The following is a 27498-nucleotide window of genomic DNA, read 5'->3' on the forward strand; positions in this document are numbered from 1 at the left end:
AATTTCCATTGAAATATCAGGTGCTTAGAAATAAATGGGCTCACAAAGGGAAGCCTGCAGCAGTTGGGCATGTTGGAGGAGGCTGGTAAGAGCAGCAGTAGCTGTCAGCGTAAACCGTTGTCACACCTCATGGGCAGTGATGCTCTTAATTTATTATTTTTTTTTAATGTTTTTCCTCCTGGCCTTGTCCAGAAGAATGTAAATCCGGTGACTGGGGAGAACCCGGGAGTTCTGAGGCACTATTTAAAAGGTAAAGCTGTGCTGCCATCACAGCGTTGTGTTCTTTAAATATAGATCCTTTGAAATGCAATTACGTTGGTCACTGAGGGATAGGAGTAGTGACAATATCAATATTTATAGCATGTAAATCAGCACAAATCAGGAAGTGGGGAGCTGGAGTAGTTCTTTGCAATTTCAAAAAGTTGGCTTTCATTTCAAGCGTTGACCAGATGTGGAGGTGGATAAGCCCATAAAAATCTGAGCAGTCATCTGAGCTTGTTTCTGTTTGGAGGGGGAAAAAGAGTGCATTAATGCATTGAGAGAGCGTGCGGCTGATGCAGTTGAACTGCAGCCTTGCTGCTCTCCCCTGGAGCTGCTGGGGCTCACCAGCTGCCCCTGGGGGCCATGGCTTTTGGCTGGTGCTCGCCAGGGCCACCTACAGAACTGTGGGGTTAGAAGGGACCTCGAGAGACCATCGGGTCCAAGCCCCCTGCCAAAGCAGGTTCCCTAGAGCAGGTTGCCCAGGGAGGCGTCCAGACGGGCCTTGAACATCTCCAGAGAAGGAGACCCCACAACCTCCCTGGGCAGCCTGTCCCAGTGCTCCGTCACCCTCACCGGGAAGAAGTTCTTTCGCATGTTGGTGCGGAACTTCCTGGGCTCCATTTTGTGGCCGTTGCCCCTTGTCCTGTCCCCACAGAGCACTGAAAAGAGGTTGGCCATGTCCCTCTGTCTGCCACACTTCAGGTATTTATAAACATTGATAAGATCCCCCCTCAGTCTTCTTTTCTCCAGGCTGAACAGACTCAGGTGTCTCAGCCTCTCCTCACAGGGGAGATGCTCCAGGCCCCGTACCATCTTTGTGGCCCTCCGCTGGCCTCTTTCCAGGAGATCCCTGTCTTTTTTGTGCCGGGGAGCCCAGAACTGGACACAGTGCTCCAGGTGAGGCCTGACCAGGGCAGAGTAGAGGAGGATCACTCCATGCCGGCACTGCCTGCGCCTGGATAAAAACACAGAGCTCAAGGGCACTGGTCAACGTGGACGTACTCAGGTACTCCCCTGGCCTGATTTTCTGTTGCCCAGGAACAAGCAATGACAGAATTGATACTTGAGCCAAGAGGAACAGCAAGGATGCAACCTGCAAAGGGAGCAAGGGTTCAGGCAGGAAATTAAAGCCGTCCCGGAATCCCTCCTCCATGCTGTTTTTCAGTGTTGTCTTCCCTCCCCCATTGGGTTTTATTGTTTGTCCTGATATGGAGCAATTGAAATACATGAATGTCGTGTATTTGGGGTGGCAGTTCAGGAGGGCCAGGCCGGATGCGGAGGAGTGAGGGGTGAATTGGGACTGGGCAGGATCTGGGACTTGGCTCAGGTGGAGCATGCTGCGTGGGATACCTTGGGGGCCAGAGTTACTTGCTGGTTTATTACTGTGTCATTTGTGGGCTGTTTCTCTGCTTATTTTACTTATATTCCAAAAAAACCTAAGCGATGCCAAACTACACCGGTCCTGCTGCAGGTGCTGGAGCTGTGTGGTTGCTGCAGCCACGGAGGGTGATGCAGTGAGCTGCAGGCAGCCAGGGGGACTCGAGGAGCATGCTTTATTTACCAGAGATTGCCTTCACATCTTGCCAGCAGCATGACAGTGGCTAAATCACCTGTTATCATGCAAAGAACAAAGCTGTTGTCATGAGCAGAAGAATAAAAGCCTGAAATTTGGGGGAAGAGCGTAGCAATTTGAAGGAGGCGGCGCTCCCCTGGTGAAGGCAAGAGCAGGCAGCAGAGGGGCCAGGAGGGACCACCCGGTGTAGAACATGGCACTGCCTCAAAACGTGTGTCGTGGGGCTGCTGATTTAGGGGCAGATGGAGCAAGGAAGGATTCAATCTCAGCTTCATGGGTTGGGGAGTACGGAAGGGACGAGTTGACCCTGGTGGTTCGAGGAGGATGTGGTGGGGATGCTCGTGGGTGCCTCCTCCCGGCTTGGTGCAGCATGGGGCGCAGCGAGGAGCAGTTACGGGGTTGGGATGGTCTTCCTTAAAGACCAGCCAGCGTGGTGGTAAGGAAATAAATAGTTGCGGACCCAGATTTCCACCTTGAGCTCCCTGGTTTGCGAGGACCACCAGCAGGGCTTTGCTCAGAGCCTGTCTGCAGTTGTTTGTTCTGCAGCTCAGCTCACAGCCCGGTGTGCAATCAAACCCCCTTTGCATCAACGCCAATTTACCACGGCAATCCTTCTCATGCTTCCCGAGGTTTTCCTGCAAGTGCTTTGACCTCCTGCAAGCTAAACAAGCAATGCAAACAGTGCTTCTCGTAGCCTTTTGATGCTAAAAAGTTAATCCCTTGGTCCTGGCCTGTTGTCGCTGCATGGCTGTTGGACATAAAAACACCAAGCAAATAGCTGGGAAGGATGATGTGAGGTGGGAGCTGCATGAAGAGCAGTCTGAACGCTGCACGCAGTGGTGGGCGAAGCCTTCCTCCTGCATTTCCACGTAGCGCTGCGCTCCCCGACGGCACTATCCAAATAACATGAATAATTAAGGGCTCGGTGCCGATTTCGTGGCATGAACCGACGCGACGGTTCCCGGGGGCAGCTGTGTTACGCCTGGGCAGCTGTGCCCCAGCAGGTGGATGTTGCCCCTGCCACCGTGTGTCTTTGGGGGTCACAGCCAGCACATGGCGGGGGGGAGCGGCCGCAGCGCCTGAGCGAGCACAGCGGGAGCCCGTCGGAATAGTTACAGACCCATGGTGGCAAACCCAGATGGGATGGCATGAAATGAAATGGCTGGGTGCAGCAGAAAGTAAGGCTGATTTTATAATAGTGTAAATAAGCTGCTTTTATGATTTTTTTTCCATTCTTTTTCAAGCAACCAGTTGTGGTTTTGCAGTATTCTGCATCCCAGCTATAGGTGGGGGGTGAGTGCACTACGTTACATGAACCATATTTCCCCTGGCGTGCACAAACAGCAGTAGGAGACCCTATTAGGATGCCCTAGTAGGACACTCTTCCCCAACCACCTCTGCTCCTTTCTACCCCATGTTTCCTTGACCCGCTCCGCAACATCCAGCCCCGCAGGGCTGGTCTGCTTGGCTGACCGTGAGGCTCCAGGGGTCGTTTGCAGCAGAAGGAATGTCTTAATTAACCAAGGGGCTGAGAATTTTTGGCTGGTGGGGGCCAAATACGTGGTGAATGTCCGTCTGTGCATGGTTTGGGGAGTGCAGCCAGGAAGACGTCTGTTGGTAGCACCAGGCTCAGCCCCAGGGCTTGCTGGTGTGGTCTGAAGCCAAAATGTCTCTTGGTCTCCGTGAGGATGCTGCTGGGGAGAAGCTGCTCAGAAAGGAGAGGAGTGCTGCTGGTTGTGATGTTATCAGCGATGGTTAACCAAGAAGAAGGAGGAGGACTTGTGAAAAAAACACTGAAAACAAAGCTCTTACAGGAACAGAAACACATTGATGGGAAAGGAGGATTGGTAGTCTGGAGATGAAGTGAATGGCTTTTCCTATAAATCAGAATTTCAGGTACAAAAGTAGGCTTTAATTCCTTCAGCAACTATTGCAGCGGACAGTGCTCTGCAATAAGTTCCTTCCAACAGCAATATCGCGTGTGATTGCTGTGATTTAGATTATATATGTGGTCGAGAAGAGAGGTCGCTGCTGAAAGCCTGCTATAATAGGCACTGTGGAGCCTTCTCTAAGGATAAGGGTTTTTTAAGTTGCTGTAAAACATAAGGATAAAAGAAATCAAGCTCATTTTTCTCCAAGGACCATAACATCCTTTAAGGCTTAATTCGGCTTAATATTTTGCCCGTCCTCTTCAGGCTGCGCTGCCAGAGTTACATCTATCATGGTAGTTTTGTGCATTTAGAGAAGCACTTGAGGTCTGTGCTCTCTCTGCCTTTTCTTTCCTTTTTGTGTTTTCAAACCATTGCTGTCAGCTTGAAATGTGCAGCACAACATCAGAGGGGCAGGATTTTAGCCTGAGCTCCATTTTCGGTTTGTTTTTTACTTTTCTGCCGTTTTGGTGCTGGGTGGAAGCTGCAGCTTGTTGGCCAGGCTCTTGCACTGTCCCCTGCCCACACCTCATCTTCGGGGTCCCCGAGGACCCAGGCCAGGAGCTGCCGTGGTTGTGCTGCTGCTGCCAAACAGGATGAATTTCACATATCTGCCTCTTCCGTCAATATTTGTGTTGGGGAACGGCTCGTACAATCTCTTAGCAAAGCCACCGTCTCCTTTCACTGCCCTTTAATTTCTTTTGTGGATGGAATATTTCTTTAATATCCTCTGCAAGGAGTGCTGCAAGTTGGTGGGGAGCTATGAGTTTCCTAGTAAATGCTTTCTGTTTCCTTTCCCGGTCTTTTCTCGGTATTATTTTATTCCAGCTATCCCAGCACTTCAGGACTGAGTTGATAAGTTTCTTGTAAGAAGGAGGGCACAATGGATTGTGTTCAGCATTCTTTGCAGAGGAATGGTGGAGGCCACTTTTTTATTGAGGAAAAGGAAAAAGGATCGGATCTTCATTAAGCAACATTCCAAAGCAGCAAGCAGGGCTTGTTGCTCTGGTGGTCATCCACAAAACCCAAACTCTTCTGGAGCTCTTTTGGTCCTTTTTGCCCCCTGCATGCCGTGCATTCCTCATGTCCGGATGAGCTGGTGTCTGGTCTGTCTCATTAGTTTCTCGTGACCCTGCTGGCTTTTTTTGCCATTTCTGTGATGCTTTTCTCCTTAGAGGAATTCCCCTTTCCTCCCTGATTCTTGTGCTCGGCTTTCCATTTAGGAGAAAATGTCTGAACACGGGGAAATGGGAGTAATTTCAGTGACTCTAATGGAATTACAGAGCGTGAGCAGAGCTGACCGGAGTTCCCCACTGTCATCTTGCTCAGCGTGTTAGTAAAACCCACACCCAGGAAACAGCATACGCGTAACCTTGCTTTGGAGACACCCCAAAACCGTTCTCCAAAGGCATGTTTAGAGCCCAATGGGAGCACAAAGAGGGACATTGTGCCCAGAATGTGGCACCTAAAAATGTCCAGTTCGTTTTTTGTTGTTTGGTTTTTTTTTAACAAATAATACTTTAGATCTTTAAGATGACATAGTGGGGATCGCTGAGCAGATAAACACTGAAACCAGAGATATTTGTCCTTGCAAAGCTCCACGGGCGGCTCATGAGGAAGGGGGAGATGCATTGACTTGGACAGCTACTTATAGAAAACAGATGTGCAAGTTAGGAAACACAGGCGATAAATCTGAGCCCATATGGCAGCCCTTTCACGAGTGTTTAGAGTCACAGCCGGCCGTGAATGGCTCTCAGTTTCTCTTCTGAAAGGGGAACTCGCTGTCTCTTGTAAGACACGAAGACGGGTTTGTTTGTTTGTTTTTCCCCCCCTCAACCTCCATGCTTGTTGGATGGAGCAACCTGTGTCCTACAGATGTTCCTCGTGCGTGGAGAAGGAGTATCACTGGGACGGCTTTATGGTTTCTCTTCTGCAAACGCCAGGACTGAAGGCACAAGGAAGCATGCAGGATCAGTGCTGGTTGGTGCACTGGAGCTGGCGCCGGTGTGGGTGGCTTTCAGCAGCACCCACTCTTGGGTTGGCTTTTAAGGAGTTGGAAAGCCTGGTTTGCTGCAAAGAAGGGGCTGCTCACTCGCTCCCTGGGTGCCCTCAGCCTCACTGCAAGGCTGGGGGCTTTCTGCCCCCTCCCTGCTGACGTGGCCAGGACCCCTTTCACGGTGGCCTTTGTGGAGGTACCTGCGGGCAGACACGTGGTGTTCTGCCACCTCGCGTCCAAGCTCTTTCCCTTTCTCCCCTTTACTAAGTTTATGAAGAGCGATGCTTTCCAAGCTACTTATTTTTCTCTTCATGGATTTTTTTTATTTATTTATTCTCCTGCCTTCATGGATTTTTTTTCTAATTTTATTTTTCTCATGCCTATCTAAAAACTGCTTTTCAAGCAAGTTGGGGCTTAATGGGCTGTGTAACCTCCTCTGCATTGGGAAGCCTGCTGTGCAGTCCTCTGCCTCCTCCCAGCCCCTGGCATCCCCTTCTCATCGCTTCCACTGAAGTCTTTTGTGCAGGAACCGTAACGGGTTTATCAGTTATTGTCTTACATGTGCGTTCCATGAAGCTGGGAGTCCTTTCCCCACAATACCATAAGGAGATTAAAAAGAAAGCCCAGATTTATGGGAGACAGAGAATGAATATATTTATAACCTGAAGAAGGACTGTGGAAAATATCCTGAGAAAGTATATTGAACTTAGGATCCCGGTTTAACCTGATGATTACCATTCAATGTTTTTCCCCCCATTTTTTTCCATAACTTGAAGGCAGCGCTCAGACTGGCACTAGGGAAGGAGAAAAATACACTGATATAAGGGAAAAAAAACCACAACTCATCAACTTAATTACAACATTTCTCGTTTCCACCAAGAAAGCACCTGCCCTCTCCTAAGGTCAGCATTTCATTGCCGCATCCCTCTCTCGTGCCCTGGCAGTGTCAGAAACCTTGCTGCCTCTTGGCAGAGATGACTGTGGTGGCAGTCCCTGGGTTTTTGTCATCTCCTTGGGCATCAGGGCTGCTTGTGCCCTGGCTAGCTGGCATCCCCGCTGCAGCGAGGCTTGCTCGTTGTTTTATTTCCTTCTCCTTTTTGATGTGTTGCTGCACCCTGAATTAATTTCTTGCTGATCTCACTCGAAGCCCTGTTGAGCGTACTGGTCTCTGGGCTGCATCATTAACACTGACAAACAGCACGATATAGTCATGCACAAAAGGCCGTAAAGAAGGAAGAGAAGTGCCATAAAGTAATGAGGGATGCTGGCTGAAGCCTGTGTCTCCTTCTGGCGCTTGCCAAGAGTCCTAGTTTGGAAGGAGAACCTCAGAGAACCCTGGCCACGGGCAGGAGGAGTGATGATGGATGAGGTCCTGGCCAGAGCTTTGGCTTGCCTCGGTTCCTGGTTAACGTGGAGCAGTGCAGCCCCAGGGCCACCCACTTACTCCCCACAGGTTAACCTCCCAGCACAGGTTTGTCTGCAACCGCCGTGCCGGCCAGAAGTGCCTCGTGTGCTCCATCCGTGCCACGAGGAGCGGGTTGCTTGGAGCGGAGCTTCCTATCGGCCCCGCTGGTGCTGGGCTGCAGCTCTGCCTGCCCCTCTCCGTGGTCCGGCTCTGCCAAATTACTTACCAAGCTGCTTACTAAGGCTGCTGGAACCCTGTTGGTGAACACATTTTGAAAGACAGATTCGCACTCGATGCAGGTGAGAAGCGGTCGGTGCTCGTCTTCTCCAGTAGATTTCTGGAATGGTGTGTTTGCTTAGAGCTGGAAGTGATGTGCCGAGGTAGGTCTTCTCACGTGCTTTGGGTTAAGTGGGCTTCACACTGGCCCTGAAATAGCCCAAGAACCTAGGAGAGGTGGGAGTTGGAATTCCGCTGGTGCCCTCGCAGCCCCCAGCTGCAGCTCCTTGCCCCGAGCATGGGTTTAGGCGCTTTGCAGGCGGCGTTAAATCAGAAAAACTGATGGTGGTGGGCCCTTTCCTTTGGTGTGTCAGCAGCAGCGGTTCATTCGAGGGCAGGGCTGACTTGCATCCTCTGGATCCCGTGCGACAGCGTAGCTCGGAGGCATTGCTTTTTTTGAAAGCAGCAGGCGAGGAGAACTGCACGTGGGCATAGATGGTTCTCAGCTCTCCCCAGTGTTTGGAAGGACAATGGCCAGCGGTAGGAGTAATGCTGGGTCCTGGGGAGAGCAATGCAAACCTTGGTTAGGGTCAGAGCTGGGTCCTTGGCTGGGACTCTCCAGGCTTGGGTGGACTTGTACTGGAAGCAATAGCTCCTGGCCCTGCTCAGATGGAGCCCGCTCTCTTTTAAGTGCATGCTGCAGTGGTAGAAAAAAGTCAAAATGCTGCTGTTCAGGAGTCGGGGCTTCCCATGGCAGTTGGCATCGCTGAGCATTGTTTGCATTGGTTGGAGTAGAGGCAATTAAGAGGCTCCCACTGCTTTCACTGGGAGTTTTTCCTGCGTAAGGAGGCTTGAAGCAGAGGGGAGGACCATTACAGGGCATAAACACGGCACAGGCAGGCAGCTGGGGTCTGGAGGCATCTCGCAGCCTCATTTAAGCCTGAAATACTTCTCACCGACTGGCATGGGGTCTAAGAGAAAATGCCAAGGAGCACGTGCGGCTCAGCAGTGGGGCTCACGAGCTTCGCAGCACGTGCACAAAATGTCACCCTACACCCTGGAAGAGGGGTTTTGCCGGTTATCCCACAGCGCACACTTCTCAAAAGTTGGTTATTCCAGACCTGCTCTTGAGCCCATACCCCACACAAGTCCTTTTTCTTTTGGAATTTATGTCAGGGAGAAGGAGCGATGAAGCTGAAGCAGTAAAAAAAAAAAAGAAAAAAACGTCTTTTGGCCCAGAAGAAAGGAGTCTCGTGGCACACTCATCGTCTGTACCGATGGTGCCGCTTCCCGTGTGTCTGTTGCACGCTCCAGGTTGGGTGTTGGCGTCGAAGGGAAGCCAAGGGCTCAGTCCTTGGCTGTCGGGACTTTGCTTCGTTCCCAGCTAGGAAATAGTTTCCTGAATTTCCTGGCAATAACTCACGAGTGTGAAATGTAAGAATTTGCGATGGGTTGTAGGAAGTTAATTTGATCACTTGGCAAGGGGGGCCTGGAGGGGTGGGGATCCAGTTTTCAGGTGTTTTTTAAATCAATGTAATTTTATCTCAAGGGAAAAGAGAGTGGCAGCAAACAAGCTTGGGTCTTAGTGCATCAACACAGCCCTTACTATCCCTGATGTCTTTAACGTTGCTCTTTAAGCATGAGGATAGATTTAAACTAGACATTAGGAAGAAATTCTTCCCTGTAAGAGTAGAGGCACTGGAACAGGTTGCCAAGAGAAGCTGTGGATGCCCCATCCCTGGAGGTGTTCAAGGCTGGATGGGGCCCTGGCAAACCTGGTCTGGTGGGCGACATCCTGCCCACGGCAGGGGGATGGGAGTTAGATGACCTTTAAGGTCTCTTCCAGCCCGAGCCGTTCTGCGATTCTGTGATATTCTGCAGCAGCCCTTTGAGACACCAAATCTTGGTTAGACAACATAAGCCTTGATGGAGCCGCACATCTCTTAATTCATTAGTGTGGCTGGGAGAAGGTTTGTGTGAAGATGCTGGGGAAAATAATAAAACACAACCTCCTTGAGCTTATGCTGCAATATGCCTTCTCTCTTAAGCAGCATTTCTTGCTGGAATTTCAAAATTCATGTTTTATTTAGTAGTAACATGAATAGTCATTTGTCTGCTCCTGTAATGCTGCAAAACTCTTGGAAAAAAAAATGTGCTGACTTTCCCCAGCAATGCAATGTTATTGTGGGTAAACCGTAGCCTTCGGGGGCCTGTGTGTTATTCAGGTCACATGAAATCATGGAATCACAGAACTGTAGGGGTTGGAAGGGACCTCCAGGGATCATTGGGTCCAGCCCCCTGCCAAAGCAGGGTCCCTAGAGCAGGTTGCCCAGGGAGGCGTCCAGACGGGCCTTGAATATCTCCAGAGAAGGAGACCCCACAACCTCCCTGGGCAGCCTGTCCCAGTGCTCCGTCACCCTCACCGGGAAGAAGTTCTTTCGCATGTTGGTGCGGAACTTCCTGGGCTCCATTTTGTGGCCGTTGCCCCTTGTCCTGTCCCCACAGAGCACTGAAAAGAGGTTGGCCAAATCCCTCTGTCTCCCACACTTCAGGTATTTATAAACATTGATAAGATCCCCCCTCAGTCTTCTTTTCTCCAGGCTGAACAGACCCAGGTCTCTCAGCCTCACAGGGGAGATGCTTCAGGCCCTGTATCATCTTTGTGGCCAGGGCTTGTCCCCCACCCTTATTTTTTCCCTTGTATTTTTAGCAGAGCAGCTGTGGTCCAAGGAGATGTTGAGGGGAGAAGAGCAGAGGCTGGAAACCCTTTGGTAGCATGTGTTACGGCTTAAATTTCTGTAACTCCTTGATTTTATCTGACTTGTGCAGGTGGTGCTAAGCCAGGCCTCTGGCCTAAGCGCTGCATGGCGCCCGGCTGCTTGGCCCTGGCCATGGTGCTCCCATCCAGGTTGTGTCTTGCAGAGCCCTTGCCTCTTTTTTCCTGAGCTCTAAGTCATCCATATGCATCGAGTCCTCCCTATTTGAAATGTTTTGAAATCAAACAGGAATCGCAAAAACGTATTTACCATGCGTCTGCTACTTCAAAATATGTATACACTGGATCTCATTTTCACATGAAAACGATGCTTTTCCTCTCAGCTCTGAATCTGTTGGCACGAAAACTCAGTTGCTGCTGTAATTGAGACAAGGTGGAGGAAAACATGTTGTCTTTTGTCGTGCCTTCTTGTGCATTCAGCAGCTTTGGGCATACAGGCAGTGCTGATGCTTCTGCTGAGGCTTTGTCTCCTTTTAGCAAGGGGACCAAGAGCAGGGGTAACACTGAGGAGTGCTTAAACCTCGTTTTAGAAACCGAGGCTGGCTCTGCAGTGTGCGATAGTGGCTGGGAGCATCCAGTTTATCCTCTGACGCTTCCCCCTTTCTGCTTTGTGTTGTGCCAGAAGAAACTACTGAAGCCCGTACGGTTGGCAGAGCAGCAGCAGAGCAAAACAAAGCAAAATAGGGGCTGCGCTCGGTGCTGGTCCAGCCACAGGACCAAACCCAGTGCTTCTGCCTTTCTTGCTGTGCAAAAGGAGCAGGACGGTACCACTGGGAAGGGCTCGGTGACTGCAGTGGTGTCCAGCCCCTGCCAGAAAATAGAAGTACTGGCATGCTAAGCCTCTTGTTTGCTCTAAGCTGTTTATTTTGCTGCTAAAGGCTTTTCAGATCTATTTGGCAGAGTGGGTGCAGCCAGTGGGACCTCATGGTCTGAAATTCCCTCCTGTCTGTGTTAGATACACGTATCGTATATATTACATACATATGTGTGTGTGTATATATGTATATAAAATAAGCAACATACCTATAATTTCTGAAGCATACATTCACTAAATGCACGTGCGTTTGCTGATGGGGAGCGAGAGCTCTTTGACTCCCGACAGCGCGCAGGAAGGCGAAGCCCAGCTCTGAGGCCAGGTCCCCCCGTGCCAGGTCAGCACAAAGCAGGAATACAAAAAGCTTTTCTGGAAGGCTGGCTCAAATCCATTATAATATTACTAAACACCATAATCCTGTGAGCCTTTGCTTTGTAATGCGATAATGAGTTATTAAAGACTAAAGCAGGGGAAGCTGGGGAGGGGGCAGCTGTGGTTCGGGGTCTTTTTTAGCTTCCCTGCTTCTGGCTCTGCCTCCTGTCCTGGCTGGGTGATTTCTTGAGGTTATTCTCCATCCCTGCAACGTTGCAGCAGTTTTCCAGCCACCTCTGCATCAGATCAAGCTATACGTGTTTCTTAGGAATGTTGTATATTTACCAATGGGATGAGATTCAGTGTTGTGCAGAGTGGCAGTACTGCTGAAGGGGAGGGAAGCAGTTCTTGCTAGGGAAGTAAAGCAGGAATTAAAAAAAATATTTTTTAAAAATACAAATAAAGCAGAATAGTGTGCCAGCCATTCTTTGCAAACTGTCAAACTTTGGGTTTGGGAGCATTTGGCAGCCCTGGGCTATATTCAGAGTAAAGGCAGATACATAAGCCCTTCACTCCGGCGTGGGGGGATTTTGGGGTGCTATTTTGTTGTAAAATACCCTTTCCCGTAAGATTTTTCCTTCCTTTTCTTTGATCAAAATTGAAGACCTTGCAACATCACATTTGTTGCTGTCTTTTTTACATTTTTGTAAGCTCTCTTAGCGCAGCCTCATCCCTTGGGCCACCTTAGTGTCTTCTCCAGCCCTGAGCCTCGGTGCAGAGCACCATTCTCCAGGAGAACCAGGACATGCATTGCTATTTATCACCAGCAGCCTCTAAGCCGATAAAGATCTTTTTATTATTTTACAAGCACAATAATTACCACCTAGAGATGTTTTCCTATAGCTTAAGTGCTCTGCTCCTCCTCTGGATCCACACATTTGCCGTCGGTCGCTCGCGTGCAGCCTGCAGCAACCAGCTTTCCCCCAGCGCGCTGAATATCAAAGCAGCCCCTTTGACGGTTTTTTTGATGCGCTTTTTTCACCCTGTAATTGTCGATGCAAAAAAGAAAAATGAAGGAGGAAGGGAGGGGAAGGGGAGATTTGGATTGATTTGTTCCAGCACTGGCTAATCACTTCTGTAGTGAAAAAATCCTCTGCTGTGCCCCTGGGGAAGCCGGTCGTGGTGCAGGGCAGGGGTCCGGGGCTGGGCACTGCCAAATGAGCCCAAGCTGGTCCTTGCCTGGTGCAAGCTGTCGTGTGCGAGCGCCTCATGCTGGGGGAACATGTATCCCCTACAGCTTGCATGCTCCCACCTGGGGAAAATCCCTGAGGGGGATGAATGAACCCATTTTTATCGAAATCTGGCTGCAAAGGGATGGGTGGGAGGTGGCAAAAAGTGAGGAGTTGTTTGCCATACTGCAGACAATCGTCTCCAGGTAAATCCGAGCGGAGTCGCCATCTGTATGAAAAAACATTAATTTCCAGGTAAAGCTGAGCAGATTTCTTGCTGGCGTAGGAGAGTGGCTGTGGGTGGGTGTGGGAGCTGCAGCGCTCGATGTGCGCAGATGGGTGCGTGGGAGGGAGGAAGGGAAATCACCCCGGTGCTTCCTCCAGGGTGTTGCTGCGTGAAATGCGGGTACGTGAGACGGGCAGAAGAACGGAAGGGTTTGCTCCAGGTGTGCAGCCACCCACTGCCTGATAGCACAGCTGGGACACAGCTTAATGCAGAACGTCGAGGTCCCCTCTGACCCCCCTGCCAGGTGGCCACAGGGTGTCCCCTGCGTGGTCGCGTGGGCTCTACCATCATCCTCCTCCTCCCACGGCCGTGTCACCGTCATGTCCCCATGCTTTGGGCAGGCTCACCACCAAAAAGCTGCCTCTGCATCTGCTTTGGTGCCACTGCAGGGCAAGGCCAGGTTGCCCTGCACGTGCCAGCTCCAGCTGAACAGCCCTGTTAATACGGCAGCGGTGTGATTTTCCTCTGGATTTCAAAAACGCGGTCCTCGCCATGATAGCTCGCAAATGAGCAGCTCTGGGTTTTTCCGCGGTAATGTGCACCTATCAATTTATTTCTCATTAAAAATTTTACGCGCTGCCATAAAAGCCAATAGTGAGAAAACACCAGGGCTTTATAACCCGCTAAATCAGGCCTCCGCTTGGACGTACGGCTGCCGCAGGGTATCGTCGGGATTCAGAAGGAAAATGGATCAATTCAGGGTTTTCTCCCCATCCTGGGTCTGCAGGAAGGCCAGTACAAAAGCAGGAAGAAAAGCACTGCATTTCAGTGACCCCTACTAAAGAGCTGGGCGAGCAGGAGAGGAATCGATCTCTGGATGAGCTGCAGTACAGACAGCTTTTTTTTTTTCCTTGCACATAAAAAGCCAGGCACGCTTTGGTTTGTCATCTGGAGGGAGTGTGGAGCGAAAACATTTTTAATTAACACAGGATCGGCACCTTGCTGCACCAGAGTCAGCCCTTAAAGGTGAGGGAATTCGCTCTGCTCGTGTGAAGGGGGGTTTGTTGTTATTCTGGTCAAACCCCATTCCTTGCAAACTCCACTTCACTTGCTGCTCTGGGGAAGGGCTGTGCTGAACACTGCCATCGGGGCTTGCTAGGAGGCAGCGGGATGCCCCGAGGGATGCTGCGGGTCGGGGGACTTATTCCTGCTGAATTGGCTCTCGCCGCAGCCCCGCTTTTCTCTGAGTGCAAAGGAAGGAAGAAAAATCGATTCCCATCAGCTGAGCGGTGCCCTTTGATTCATTGCTGCTGCAGGAAGAAATTCGTTATCGCACACTCCTGCAAGGGATTGCTTTTGTGTTTGTTATTAGGGAGAGATGCTGGAACAGCCCCAGTCCTCCGAACCCTGATATTTTGATAACCTTTACCATCCAGAGGACATCCACTCTCCCGTTTTTATTGCACAAGTTCTCTTTGACTAAGTAATGACAGGCATTTATTCGCTTTTGAGCCACGAGATCGTGCAGAAGCGCGGCGTGGGAAGGCACTTGGTTCCGATTCCAGCCCCGGGGGGACACTATGATGAAAGAAACACCATCGGATGGAGCCAGCTCGGGGCTGTCCCTGCCGACAGGCGCACGTGCGATGTATTTGGTGGCGTTTTTGCAGTTGGCACCGTGGGGGAGGTCTGGGCAAGAGCAGCAAAGCCGAGCAGCGCTGTGTGTGGGAAGCAGGGAATAGGCTCAATTTGGGTGAGAAAATGACGTTTTGAGAGTGTGCTGCAGAGGGGAGGGCCAGAGCTTCAGGTGGTGTGGTCGGATCCATAGCTGAACGTCGAGGGCAGATTCCCTCCAAAAATAACTTAGGATCAAAAGGCGGATTTTTTAAATTTATTTTTCTTTTTGACTTTTCGTCCTCAGGCCATCTCAAAACTACCGAGTGTTAAAATCATCCCGTCTCCCCCTTTTGGTTACTCAGCATTTATTTTTGTAGCTTTTTGCATCGTCGACAAGCCGTCCCCTTAATTCCCTCCAAATTCCGATTTCCTTGGGAAGGGAGGTCAGTTTCAGCTGCTGCAGTTGATTTGATCCAGGTCTTTCTTTGTGTAGTTTGATGTGAATTTTGGTCTAGAGGACCCAAGAATTGCAGTCTGTGTTGTTTCACTGGTGCTTTTTGGCCTTCATTCACGAAGCATGCCAAATACCGCGTGGCAACCCTACGTAAAACTCCAAAATAAATAAATTAACTAATTAAAAAAATAAATAGCCCAAGATAAAGACAAGAGGGGCTCGCTGGGCTTGTGTAGAGCTCAGCCAAGGGCCAGAACTTGTGAAATGTTCACGGAGCAAGTTTCTTTCTGCAGCATTTTGCGACGTGAAGCAATTTCAAGACTACATAACGTTCTTTAAGAAGATGATAATTGTGCCACAGGCACGGAGAACCTTTCCCCAGGGGCATCCCTATTTGGGCTGCGGCACTTCCCTGGGTGGGTTCAGAGCAGCCGAGCCTCTCCAGGACACCCTCGTTCAGTATTTGCTCATCCTTGAGGATGCAAAACTCCAAATATCCCCTGCACGGCTGGGAAACTCCCCATCAGTGAGCTTCCTTGCCTTCTGGAAGCCAAAAGAAAAGCCAAACTCTGGGTTTCTTGTATCGATTTTGCTCGTGGAGACTTGATTAGAAAGCAGGAAGGACGGGGATCTGTTGAAATTAATTATTAAAATGTTGTCCTTTACATTTCCTTCCGGTCCAATGTGCAGCATCGGAGAAAGCAAAGCCTTCTTCCCTATGATAAAGGCTTTTTTTATCTCTTTTTCACCCCCCAAGAAATGTTTCCAGCCACCAGGCATGCTTTTACCGCTTTGCAATAACTCAGCAAACATCAGATTTGTGCCACAAACCTTCCGAGAACAGCCCGAATCAATGGGTGGTGCGCGTCTGTTTATTTTGATACAGCAAAACAAGGGGGAAAGGAACAATTGGGCAGGTGAGGGAAAACAAAGATGCTGTTTGTGGAGTCTTGTTTTTAAGGGTTACGATGAAAGCGCCCATCAGATGAGACTCCGATACCCAGCCCCGAGACGCACACGGTGCTCCCTGAGCACAAAGCCCTCCTTTCATGGGCAGCTCAAAGCCAAGATCTCTGCGGATGGGTTGGGTTTTTTTTTTTGGCTTTTTTTTTTTTTTTTTCTGGCGCTCCCAGGGGAATATTTGAATGACGCCGGGCTGAATTACGGGCTGCCTTCCCCACCTGCCAGCACAAACACGGCAGAAAGGTGCGGCTGGCAGGCGAAGGCAGCTCCGAGCGTGCAAAGAAAACCCAGGGAGGCTGGCATTGTGCAAGGCCGGGGGCCGGAATCCCGATTTTCCCTGGGACGTCGACTCTTTGTGCGTAATGCCCATTTATTATTATTATTAAAACACGTCCTGGGTTCAATTTGGGGAAGGCCGTGATGGATTTGCTGCGTGCTGATGGGCAGCTCCGATGGCGATCGATCTGCTGGTGCTGCCCTTGATTAATTTTCTGCCAACGACGGCGCCCGGTGGGAGCAGCTGATGGGTTTTTTGGTTTCTGCCCCTTTGTTTTTTAGCAATCCTTGCTTGGTTTGTCCTGACGCGGGGACGCAGGGCCCCCGAAACCAGAAACCTCCCTGATGGTGCCGGTGACAAATCCCCCAAAAGCCCTGCTGCAGGTGGGGGGAGAATACCAGCAAGATGCAGAGCGTTGAGCAGTTTGATGGTGCAAGTACAGATTAATCACGGGGAATAAAGTTATCCCATGAATTTGGCTTTTTTCCCGAATGAATCGTGACACCGTTCAGGCCTCTGACCTGCGTTGGTGGTCTGGGGCGTTCATTCCCCAACCCCACTTCTCGAGCCGTGCCTGGTCGCTGTGGCGGCTCTGCCCTGTGCCTGTTTCTCTCATGCCTGCTCCCCAGCCAAAGGGATGGAGCAGCAAAAACCAGCCTATGGGCTGTCTGAGGGCGTGCTGGCGCTTTTGCTTGAAATGTCACCTCCTGGGGTGGTGGCATCCTGCCCCCAGCGGGACCGAGCAGGGCACGAACCGCGGCACGGCTCCAGCAGGCAGTGACGGGAGCTGGTGCAGCACCCCGAAATGGACGGACCCCTTTGGCACAGCATCCGAAAATGCGACGGGGTCCAGTTCTGCTCTGTCTTGTGGTGCTTTTGGAGGAGCTGCCCGTGAGCGTCAGAGCTGTGTGCTCCGGCTGCTGCAGCCCCTTGGTGTGAACTCCTTGGGTTTTCGCTTGGATGTGCCGGGCGGGTGGAAATTATCAGCAATTAACGTGCATTTGATGCGATAGCAGCCTGACTCGCCCGGACCTGTTCCTTCCCAGCTTATCGGGGAGGCTTGCGGGAGAACGAGCAGGTTTCCAGCATGCAGGGTGATTTGATTTTGTGTGGGGAAACAAAAGCCCACACAGCACCCCTTGCATCTGCCTCCTGCATCCTCCAAGCGCAAAAATCAAACTGGGTTTGCAGAGTGGAGATCTGCAGGGAGGGCTGGGCAGTGCCCACGACTGGATTTGCAGCTGGGCATCCTCTGAGCAGCAGCTGGAGCACCGGGCGCCTCCGAAAATTGTGCTGCCCGAGCCCCCGGAGCGCTGCCCGAGTCCCCAGACCGCTGCCCGCTGCATGCAGGCAGCTTTAGCGCCTCTCCCTTGCTCTGCCCGTTGTGCTCTGAACGTTTCTCCCCTGCTGCAGCGGCCGGTGTGAGGCAGGAGGAGAGGCACGCACGTTTTTCCCTCGCTGCTTGTTTCAAAGAGGCTTTGTAGATAGCGATCTCCCCTTCATCGCAGTGCTCGCAGCGATAAACTGAGAAGGGTGGAAAAAACAAAACACCAGACGTACCCAAGCGCAGGCAGCCCGGGGTGCACTGTTTCCCCCCGTTTCTGCAGAGGAGCCGTGCAGGTTGGTGCCTGCTCGCTTGGCCCCAAAACCAAGGCGCCCTGCCCCGCTTTTGCACCTGCGGCTGGCAGTGGACGGCAACAGGATGGGGATGTGTTTAAGTGGCTAACGACGCTGATAAAGCTGGGATTCACGAAGGCGGCTAAATTCAAAGGGGTTTAGGCGCCTAACCAGCTTAGGGGCTTCTGGAAATCCCGCTGAGCCCTTTGGTATCTGCTGGAGATGTCCCCCGAGGTGAGCGGTCCCAGTGCTGGGCACATCTCCTGGCACACTGCCTGCACAGCCGCGGGGTTTGCATGGATGCGAACGGGGAAATAAATCCTCCTTCCTCCTCCCTCTAGGAGCCCCAGGGTGCCCGTAAGGAAAAATGTCTTTTTTTTCCCATCCTTGGCATAGGTTTTTTTCCGTAACGCTCAGGTATTCACAATCCCCTCCAGCATCTCCCTTTCTCGTGCCTTTTGGCTGGAGTGGCGGCAAAGAAAACCTTGCCAGGGAGCAGGAAAAAAATAAAAACAAAAATCAAATGCAACATTTAGGGAAAAAAAAAATGAGGTCTTTTAAGCGTGCTGGGGGTGCTGTGCACCTTGGCAGGTCCTCTCCTTGCATGTCCCTTCCCATGTGTATTCAGAGCCTCCTCAGCTGGCAGGTCAGGCGTACAGCTCAATTTTGTCTGGTTTCTGGGGACCCAGTCCCCAAATCCTCCCCCGGGTCCCGCACTGAGCTCTCCAGCCCCCCCCCCTCCGGGATTTGTTCAGTTCGTTGTGTGCCGGAATGAGCCAAAACTTCAGCCAAACTTCGCCCGGCTCACACCAGGATGCAAAGCCTGCGGGGTTTGTCTCACGGCGGAGAAAATACTCCTCTCTGCTGCACTTGGCAAAGAAATGAGCGAGGCAGAGGCACAGATTGTGTTTGCTGATGGCGGCGCAGTTGCCAGAGGATGCACAAACCGTTACACACAGCGAGGGAAACTCCTCGCTGCGAGACGTCGGAGCTGGAAGCCTGGGGCTGCGGCGTTCCTCAAACGGGTTTTGGTGTGATCCTCATTCGGGGCAGCCGATGGTGCTTCGATGAAGTGGAACTGAATTTGGCCACGCTGGGGTTGGATCCCCTCGATCCAGCCCGCAGGGGTTTGGGCAGCAGTACCGAATGCCAAGGGGATGCTGAGCGGGTGGGTTTTAAGGCCGTGCATGCACCACTGGGGCTCCTGCGTCCTTTTGGGGCCTGGTACTGCGAGGACGTGGAACGCCTTGTTGTTCTGCGGGTATAAAGGTCTCCGTCCTTGCAGGGTTTCAGCTGAGGAGGAGCAATTCTGGCTCGCTAAGGGGGTGTTGTGGGGCTGTGGTGGAACATAATCCCTGTGCTCAATCAGCTCTGGCAAACGCCTCCCTTTTTTTATGAACGCTTGCTCTTTTTCCCCCCTTTTCCCTGCGTCATGTGTTAAATAAAACCACGGTTTTCATTTCAAATAACTTCAATGAAAACGTCCCGGTGTATAAAAGCCGCCACGGTCATTGCTTGACCCTGCTGCCATGGGAGGCTGGCGGGCTCCGTGGGCTCAAAGCACAGCTTTTCCTCTTGCCCCACACCGCTGCTTCAAAACAGGCACTGGTTATTGGCTTAGAAAAATAAATAAATAAGTAAAATGTGGGTATCTAAAATTTAGGCTTTTAATTCACATTTGCATGGAAACAGCCCCCGTGGTTCACCAAGGCTGTTGGGAACACTGAGGACCTCTGCCGTGGCACCGTTACGTAGCTGCCTCTAAACAGAATGTAAAAAAAAAAATGTTTTGTGTGTTTAATTCAGAATTTTACGGACACGTGGCTGCAGATCCTGCTAAAAAGCCATTGAATGGTTGTAAAATCTAGCGATATCTGGGCACAGGTGCTTAAAAAGGTAACAGAATGGGGCACGTGGATGAACACGAGGTGTTTGTGTGTCTGTGACCCCTTGGTGGCATGGGAGCGGGTGAGTTTGGGACTGCAGGTGTCAGAGCCCTTTGTTTTGGGGGGAAAATGCAGATTTCTGTGCAACGCAACCACCGGGGGGCTTTCGAGTGACGGGCTGGGGAGATGACTTCTTTTTAGAGAACTTCTTTTTTTTTTTTCAATTTGTAAGCTCAGTGCAGAGCTCACCAAGGGTTTGCTCTTAGCTCGCTGAGCTGCTTGTACTGGATGCAGCGGGCAGGCTGGCTTATTAAGGAGGCTCTTTGGTGACTCCTCGCTCCTCTTTCTTGCCCAATAAAAGCAAAACAAGGGCTGCAGGCAGCCCCCGCTATCAGTGCCATGAGGGATTTGATTATCGTCGGGGATCCGCCTGGGCTCATCACTTGTCTTTGCACTTTCTATCTGAATAGCATTAACTCTAATGGAGCGATGCTATTTTTAAAATTCCATCTAAAATTGCCACTCTGACACAGAAGCAGGCACCGTTTGTGTTGTGTTTTCCTCCTCCCTCGCCTGCAGAAATCGCACCCGGAATTTCGAGACAGATTTTGGAGGTTAAAACTTCCCCGGCGAAGCCCAGATTGTTTCCCTCTCAGTTGTCATTTCGGGACGGTTTTGTTTTCCTTTCAGATGGCATCAAATATTTGTAATCCCGCAGGGACTGTGGTGCGAGGGTGAATCTCACCCCCCAAAAATAATAAAATAAATACATTTAAAAGGGCTTTTTTAGCATTTCGGTGTGTGCTGATCTGCAGCGCAGCACGGCTCCCTTGCAGAGCCCCTGTGCCTGTCGCATCGATGTGCTTATAAATAAATACATAAATGAGCCCGATCCTGCTTGCGCCGAGTCGGATGCATTGCATTCTCTCGTCTGTTGATTTCTCCTCCCAAATCCCCACGTTGCGTTGGCCGTTTCTGTTGTTCTTGGCCTCGTCTCCCTGGTACAACAATATTGGTGCTGGGGAGGTGCCCGGGAGCAGGCTGCCAAGGGTGATGCGAAGGCAGGTGCACGAGGTGAAGCCTTCTGCAAGGATAATACCAGGATTTTTTTTGATTTTTACTTTTATTTTCTTTGCTCGAGTAATGCGTTGGGAACACGGGTTTCAGTTATTATCCTCGGTCATGTTTGAGTCGATACGAGTGCTTCCTGAGTGCTTCTTGGGCTCCTTTCTCCTAGGGCTCCTCATTGCTGTCCTCAGTTTCCAACCTAGCCGGTCAAAAACGGTTTGGGAAGAGGGGAGGTGAAGCCGGGAGCCAAAATCCCCACGCCGTGCTGCAGCTGGGGAGTCAGTTTGGGTGAGATCGGGGTTCCTTCTGCTTTGCTTCGAGGGGGAGCATGAAGAACTCTCTTCAGTACCGACAGAGGAGCGCGAGCCTTTGAGCTGAAAGCGGGGATTTTCAGGAGTTGACTTCAGATTGAAGCTCGGGAGGGGAAAAAGAAGACCCCGAAGCCAACCAACGCCACAGGGTTGTGCTGCAGTGACAGAAGCTGGCAGCTCCTCTTGCTGCACATCCTGTCCCAGGAACCTTCTCTCTTTTTCTCCTTCTCCCTTGTCTGCTCTCACCAGCGGTGCCGCTGGGCTGTGCCAGTGAGGGCAGGAATTATGCGTGCCCCGTGGCTATCATTGCTCCATCCCATGCAAAGGGACGTTAAACAGGGCGTAAGCCAGCCTTGGCCGGCCGTGGGGGGTCCAGCACTGGGGGAAATGCTGCATTTCCCTGCAGTTTTGTGTCCTCGCCGGAGGTTAGGTTGCAGAAGGAGGCGCAGCGCTGGAGCTCTGCAAACCGTGATAAAACACCTCAGAGCACCGTTTCCTTCAGAAATCGTTGTGGTTTTGCCTCATTTAGTTGGGAATTTTTTTTAAAAAAAGAGTTTTTTTTTCCTCTGCTTAGCTGTGTTTCTGTGCTTCCTTGCATGCTCTTGTTCTCAGGGATGCAATTTTTGACCGCTTCTGCACCGTGCACCGAGGCCGAGCTCTTGCTTTGGTGGGTGTCCTCCGTGGCTTCTGCTCCTTTTTCATTTTATTTTATTTTTTTTTCAGATTTTCCGAGCCCAGGCTTGGCCTCGTGCGAAGTGCTGATAAGTTTGGCGGAGCTGCTGCCTGCCAGCTCCGAGCAGCGCGACGTGAGCGACAATTAATAAAAGCCTGTCACTTTTATTAACTTTGCAATCTAGCGCGTTACTTAATTCCGGGCAGGCACCAACTGCAGCGCTCAGAGCTTTAAAGGGCTTTTTTTCTGTCTCGGTGCAGGCATACGAACCAGCTGGGCACATCCCCAACACCTCTTACTGTCTTCAATTGGTGCTTTTCTGAAATAGCATCAATTCTGGGGAGCTGTCGGGGTTTGGCTCCCCGTTTGCAGCCCGCTGCTACCAGTTTGGGGTCACTTTGGTCTTTGCCTGGCACGTGGGGTGTTGCAGTTTCATTGCAGTCGGATGCGGCATAAAAGATTGAGCTGCATGAAACCCTGGGTTTGGGACCTTCCGTGACCGTGAAACAGGTAGGAAGGGGAGCGCTGCCAATCCTCTGGGATTTCCCCTTTGGAGTGGAAGGATTGGGATGGAAAAAGCAGCACCAGCATCGCCAGCTCGGTGTGCCCTGGCTCCATCGCCGCCTGGGGTGCAGGATGCGGCCCCTCGGTCCCCGGCTTCTCTCGCAGGTGCTTTTGTGGCCGTGCTGCGTAAGGCGGCGGCTTTTCCAAAGCTGTTTGCCCAAGCCATTAACTCTTGCTTTTAATTATTCAGGTCGCCCCTTGGAAATTTAGTTTCTCAGTGGAGCTAAGAGGCTTTGCAGAGGAGGATCCAGCCACAGTGGTTCCTCCCCGGAGGAGCCCTGTCTGCGTGCTGCCAGCTAATCGCTTTTCTTCGTTAACCCGTCTTCCTCCAGCTGATGAATTGCCTTTGATTGATTTGTAAATATTCCATGAGTAAGGAACGGGACGAGCGCCTGCTGCACTTGGGTGTCGTGTTAGCGCTACAGGCCTGCCCTCTCTGCCAAGGTGTTCTGTTTTATTCCGTCCTGGAGAGGAGAATTTTCCTTGAACTTTGGATTAATTTACCTTTTTTAAGGTTGGTTTGTGGGTTTTGTTACAGACGTACAGACCGCACGACTCCTTGTTTGTGAGCTGCACATGTGAATATACATTTGCATCCTGTGTTGTTCCTACAAAGTGTCGAAACGGGACGCAGGTGCGTGGCTCCCAGTTAAACACTGCCCTAAGCCAACCCGGGCTGGAGTTGCCACTGGTTTTGTGCCTCGCCGGCCCTCCTGGGGGCAGGGGATGGTGCTGGCCTGATGCACGCATCCAGCTCCGCACCCGACCACTGTGCATCACCCCCAAATTGTAGGGGCTGGTGGTGTCCAAAAGGCTTTTCCGTGCTGGGCTCCCAATAAGCATATACTGCTGGAGTGGTTAACCAAGAGGGATCGCTAGAAGCGCTCAGCTGAAGCCGAAGGGTTGCTTTGAAAAATAAAAACAATTTTTAAAAAGGCAGCAGCGTCTGGTGCATAAAGACAGCGTCTGCACTCGCAGTCTACCTTCAGCACCATTAAAATCATGCGTGCGACTGAGGATGCAAATCAGACAGGTGCTTTTAGGAATGGGAGCATGTTTTTTGCATATCTGGACATTATTAACCTCTCGGGGTGGGTGTCCCCTTCTGCTAGTCCCCAGCGTGCGGCCGGTCCCCTGCCCTGTGCTTTAGGGGACGCTGGCCGTGCGTGCACAGCGTTGCCTGTCTGCGAAACGGGCGAGGTGCTCCAAAACTCCAGCAGATACCCGCAGGAGCTGGGGAGCTGCCGTGTAGCAGCACCTCGATGTACAGGAACTTAATTACGCACCGCTAATTAGCAGCGGCCCGTCGAGCACGCTGCTGTAGCAGCCGGAGCGGACGCTTTATCGCGGCTTTGCAGGAGTCGTGCGATTTCGTTGCCATCATGTATGGAAATGTATGCGCTGCAGCATGGCACAGGGCAAGGTTTGATGAATAATGTAAAGCCCAGAATTACGCTGAATCTATATTAAGTGTGCTTCCCCCCGTCTCAGCATTTATTTTTAAAAGGAAAATATCAATTCCGAGGGCTTCAAGGCTGCCGGAGAACCTGCATTTCGCTCCCTGCAGCAGACGCAAAGTTTGTTGCAAAGCTGGGATGAGCTTTTTGCCAGTCTGGAGGCCACGGGTTGTTAATAATCTCCATTTAAGCAAATACTGAAAACTCGATAGAGTTGTCCCAAAGTGACTGCCAAGTACAAATGCAGCATGGTGATGCAGCACGGTGTGTCCCCGTGGGGTGGATGTCCTGCTGAGATCCATGGCACGAAAAACTTGCAAGAGAAATTCCCAAGGATGCATCTTTTTTTTTTCTGTCTTTTTTCCCTGCATACTGTCTGATTGCTAATTAGGATGGATAATTTGTATTTGTTTTCTTTTCTTTTCTGTTTTTTTTTAACCAAATCCTGTCTATTTTGATCTGTATCGTTTATTTTTGCAGGCCATTATCTCAGTCTCATTACATCGTTTTAGCATCTGAATGAAAACATCCTAAGGATGCCAGAAGTCGTTAGGCATAAAATTCTGTGACAACAACCATAATTCTGATGATAAAAAAAAAAAAAAAAAGAAAAAGGAAAAAAAAAAAAAAGTGTGATGAGTTGAGGAAGTAGCACCAAATCAGAGCATCCTTGGGAGGCAGCACCCCAGCATTTGTCCTCCCTGGATGATGTTCTTTTTAAGAAGGGGAAAATCAACATTTATTGATTATCGAGGTCTTGGCCTTCCTAAAAGCTGCCAGAAAAAAAAAAAAAAAGGAAAAAAAAAAAAAGAGAGAAAGCTGCTCTGTTTTGAAACATCTCCTCGATGCATTTTTTTATGACGGCGTAATCCAACGGGAAGAGAAACCGAAACCGGAGCTGGGTTTTCCCGTGCCAGCCCTACCTAGATCCACATGCTGAGGCTGGGTTTCATTATCCTCCAGCTGCTGTTGGGTGTTTCGGTGAGCACAGCGCCTTTTGGGGTGCCAATGCTGGCCTTGAAGCACTTTGTGACCCCAACTTGTTCCCCTGCTTCTGTTGGAGGTTTTTTTTTGGGGGGAAGAGGAGGATTTGGTCCAGCCTTGAAGGAATTGGGAGGTTTGGTGGTGGTCTCCCAAGGGTGGCTTGCTCCTGCACCCAGGAACGGTTCGAACATTGGCAGACCTCCAGCTGGGAAAACTGGAGGCATGGGGCTCCTGGAGGTTGGAGGTTGGAGGCATGGGGCTCGTGGAGGTTGGAGGCACGGGGCTCCTGGAGGTTGGAGGTTGGAGGCGTGGGGCTCGTGGAGGTTGGAGGCACGGGGCTCCTGGAGGTTGCGCAGGGCACGCAGCGATTTTCCCCGCTGGACACGGGGAGAAAGAGCCCGGCCCCTTGCCTGGAATCTGCGGGAAGTGACTCAATGGACAAAAATCCAGCCTCCGGCTGCTGCTTCCTCCCCTCCCGCAGCTGCCGGTCCTGCAGCCCTGCCCGGGGAGATGGGCATGCAGCGAAGGCAGCAGCACCCTGCAGCCACACGGGGGGAAGCTTCGCAGAAGCAGAAGGCGAGGTTTGGGTTTGGTTTTCCCATCGCCTTTCCAGCTGCAGGGTCGTGGCAGGGCAAAGAGGGAATGCCCGCAGGGTGGCCGCGTGCGGGGGATGCCGTCGAGCGTGCTGCAGCCCCTGCATCATCCTCCTGGGCTGAGATTAAATTTGAAGCAGCCCCTCCAAGAGAGATTGAGCCCAAGCTGCCAGCTTGTGCCCGGTTTCGTGCCATTTCCCTAAGGAATCCCAGCTTTTACCCCAGTCTTGCTTGCGTGGGTGCTGGTTGCACAGCCCAGGGTGCAAGACCCGCTGTCCGCACGCCTTGCAGAGGGGTTTTAAGGAGGAAGCGAGCAGGGAACCCCCCGCGGGTGGCATCGCTCAAAGCACTGCGGGTGCTGCGGGTGAGGAAGGGGGCTTGGCCAAGCAAAGCCACAACGAGGGCGAGTCCGCGAGCCCGAACCTTCCTCCCGGCTTACTCACGGGCTCCCTGGGTGTGGGGCACCCGCTCCTGGGTGCTTGGGGACTTGGGACACACCCTGGCCTGGGGACATCCCCCTGCACCTTGCTCCATCCCCTGTCACCTGCCAGCAGCGCCCGCTTGTCCTCACACTGCTGGCTTTGCGCAGCGTCAAATGGGAGGGGAAATGAAGCCCACCAGGGGTCCCGGCTGCCTTTCACCCCCGTGGTCTCGCCGTTTTTTGTCCATCCGCTCGCACCCATCACAAGGCTGCCTCTCAGGGTTGTGCCTCAGTTTCCCCACATCCAGGTTTTGCAGCCTTTGTGCGATTTTTTGGCAGAGCCAGGGGAAGGGCGCCGCGTGCGGCAGCGCTGTCCCAAAACATTCCCAGCCCCCGGCCTGCAGCAAGGAGCCGGGCACCAGGAGCACCCCGGGGTGCCTCCGCCTGCCCCGCATCCCTCCGGCAGCGTGGGTGAGCGGAGAGAGAAGCTCTGCTTTGAGGGGACGTGAAGGACACGGGGTCACAGGGGTGTAACACGGGGTGGGGGGTGAGGAAGGCGGTGCCTCCACGTGCCTCAGTTTCCCCACGGCGGCCGGCCCCGGGGATTGTTTCCGCCGCCTTTCGGTTCCTGGCGGTTCACTCCCGGGCCAGGCCACTCCTCCGGCGTGACATCAGGGCCGGGAGCCGCGGCGGGGAGGCGGTGGCGGCGGCGGTGGCGACGGGGCAGCGGGCGCCATGAAGTCGGAGCAGGAGGAGCGGGGAGCGGCGACGGCGGCGGCCCCGTGCGCGTCTCCGCGGCCACGGCGAGGGATGGTGGCAGCAGGCGGCGGGGACGCGCGGGGCAGGATGCGTCCCGGCCTGGCCCCTGCGGGTAAGGGGGCTGGAGGGAGGAGCTCCAACTTAACTTTTAACTTATTTTTTTAATAATTTTTTTTTTAAATATATATTATTTTAATTTTTTTTTTAATGTGCGAAAGGAACAAAAAGCCACCCGCAAGCGCGCCCTCTGGGGTGCGCGGACGCTTACGGGGGTGTCACCGCGGTGCCACCGAGGTCACGGCCCCGCTGCTCCCAAACCGACCCTGAAAGCCCCGAACCCCCCCCGCCCTCGCCTCCCAGCCCTGTGTGTGTCGGGATTTCAGCTTGTCCCGAGGCGCTCAGCCTTCTGCTCCCCCTGACAAATGTATTTTGGGGGGGGTTGGGGGTACCTGGTAACTTTGCAGGTAGGTTCTCCCCCGATTTGCTGCCTGTTGGGATGCACCGAGAGGGGGAACGCCGACGTTCCCCGTGGTGCTTGGAGGTTTTGGGGTGAACCTGGCTCGGGTACCCAGAAGTCCGGCTCCAAACCAGAGCTGCTCAGCTCTCCGAACTGGTGGGGTGCTTGGTCGGGGATGAGCCGGACGCATCCCTGGGGCTTAAATCCTTATTTTTTGTCTAATATTGCTCTTTATCCTGTGATCCCTGTGTCCCAGGAGGGAGATGTGTATGTGTGTGTGTCTATAGAGAGAGGCATGTTTTTATAAGTATATTATAAACACAAATATACAACCGCTGGGCCAAGGCTGTGCGGGAGGCAGGAGGGGATGAGTGTCACCCCGTGCCCTCCGTGGGCATGGATCTGATGGTGAAAAATGGTGAAAATGGCAGAAATGGGGAAAAAGCAGCTCCCACCCGAGATATGAACCGTGCCACCGTAAACCCCGCTGCAAGAAAACCCGTTGCAGTCCTTTTTAATAGATGCCCTCTGATGGCAAAGGCGCGTGTGTAGCGGTCGCGTCGGATGAGTTACATGGGGAAAAAAATCTTTTAAGTGGATGTTCTGCAATTGGTGCCTGGTACGGGGCCAGGAAAAGGCTCCGTGTCCTGGGGATCTGCTC

The 27498-nt window shown here is 52.0% G+C and overlaps 1 protein-coding gene across 4 annotated transcripts in view; it reads left to right on the top strand.

The window, feature by feature from the left end:
- Window positions 1-27498, top strand: part of KAZN (kazrin, periplakin interacting protein) — a 185272-nt gene that overhangs the window by 144347 nt on the left and 13427 nt on the right. Inside the window, exon 1 of one of the 4 annotated variants that reach the window (XM_040533276.1) lies at window positions 26338-26492. The exons of the other annotated variants lie outside the window; for them this stretch is intronic. Coding sequence (XP_040389210.1) covers window positions 26357-26492 — 136 coding nt within the window. The 5' untranslated portion in view covers window positions 26338-26356. Of the gene's footprint in view, window positions 1-26337; window positions 26493-27498 lie in introns of those variants that run through there. 4 annotated transcript variants of the gene reach the window in all.

This window comes from Cygnus olor, chromosome 21 (genome assembly GCF_009769625.2).
Source record: "Cygnus olor isolate bCygOlo1 chromosome 21, bCygOlo1.pri.v2, whole genome shotgun sequence".
Lineage (NCBI taxonomy): Eukaryota > Metazoa > Chordata > Aves > Anseriformes > Anatidae > Cygnus > Cygnus olor.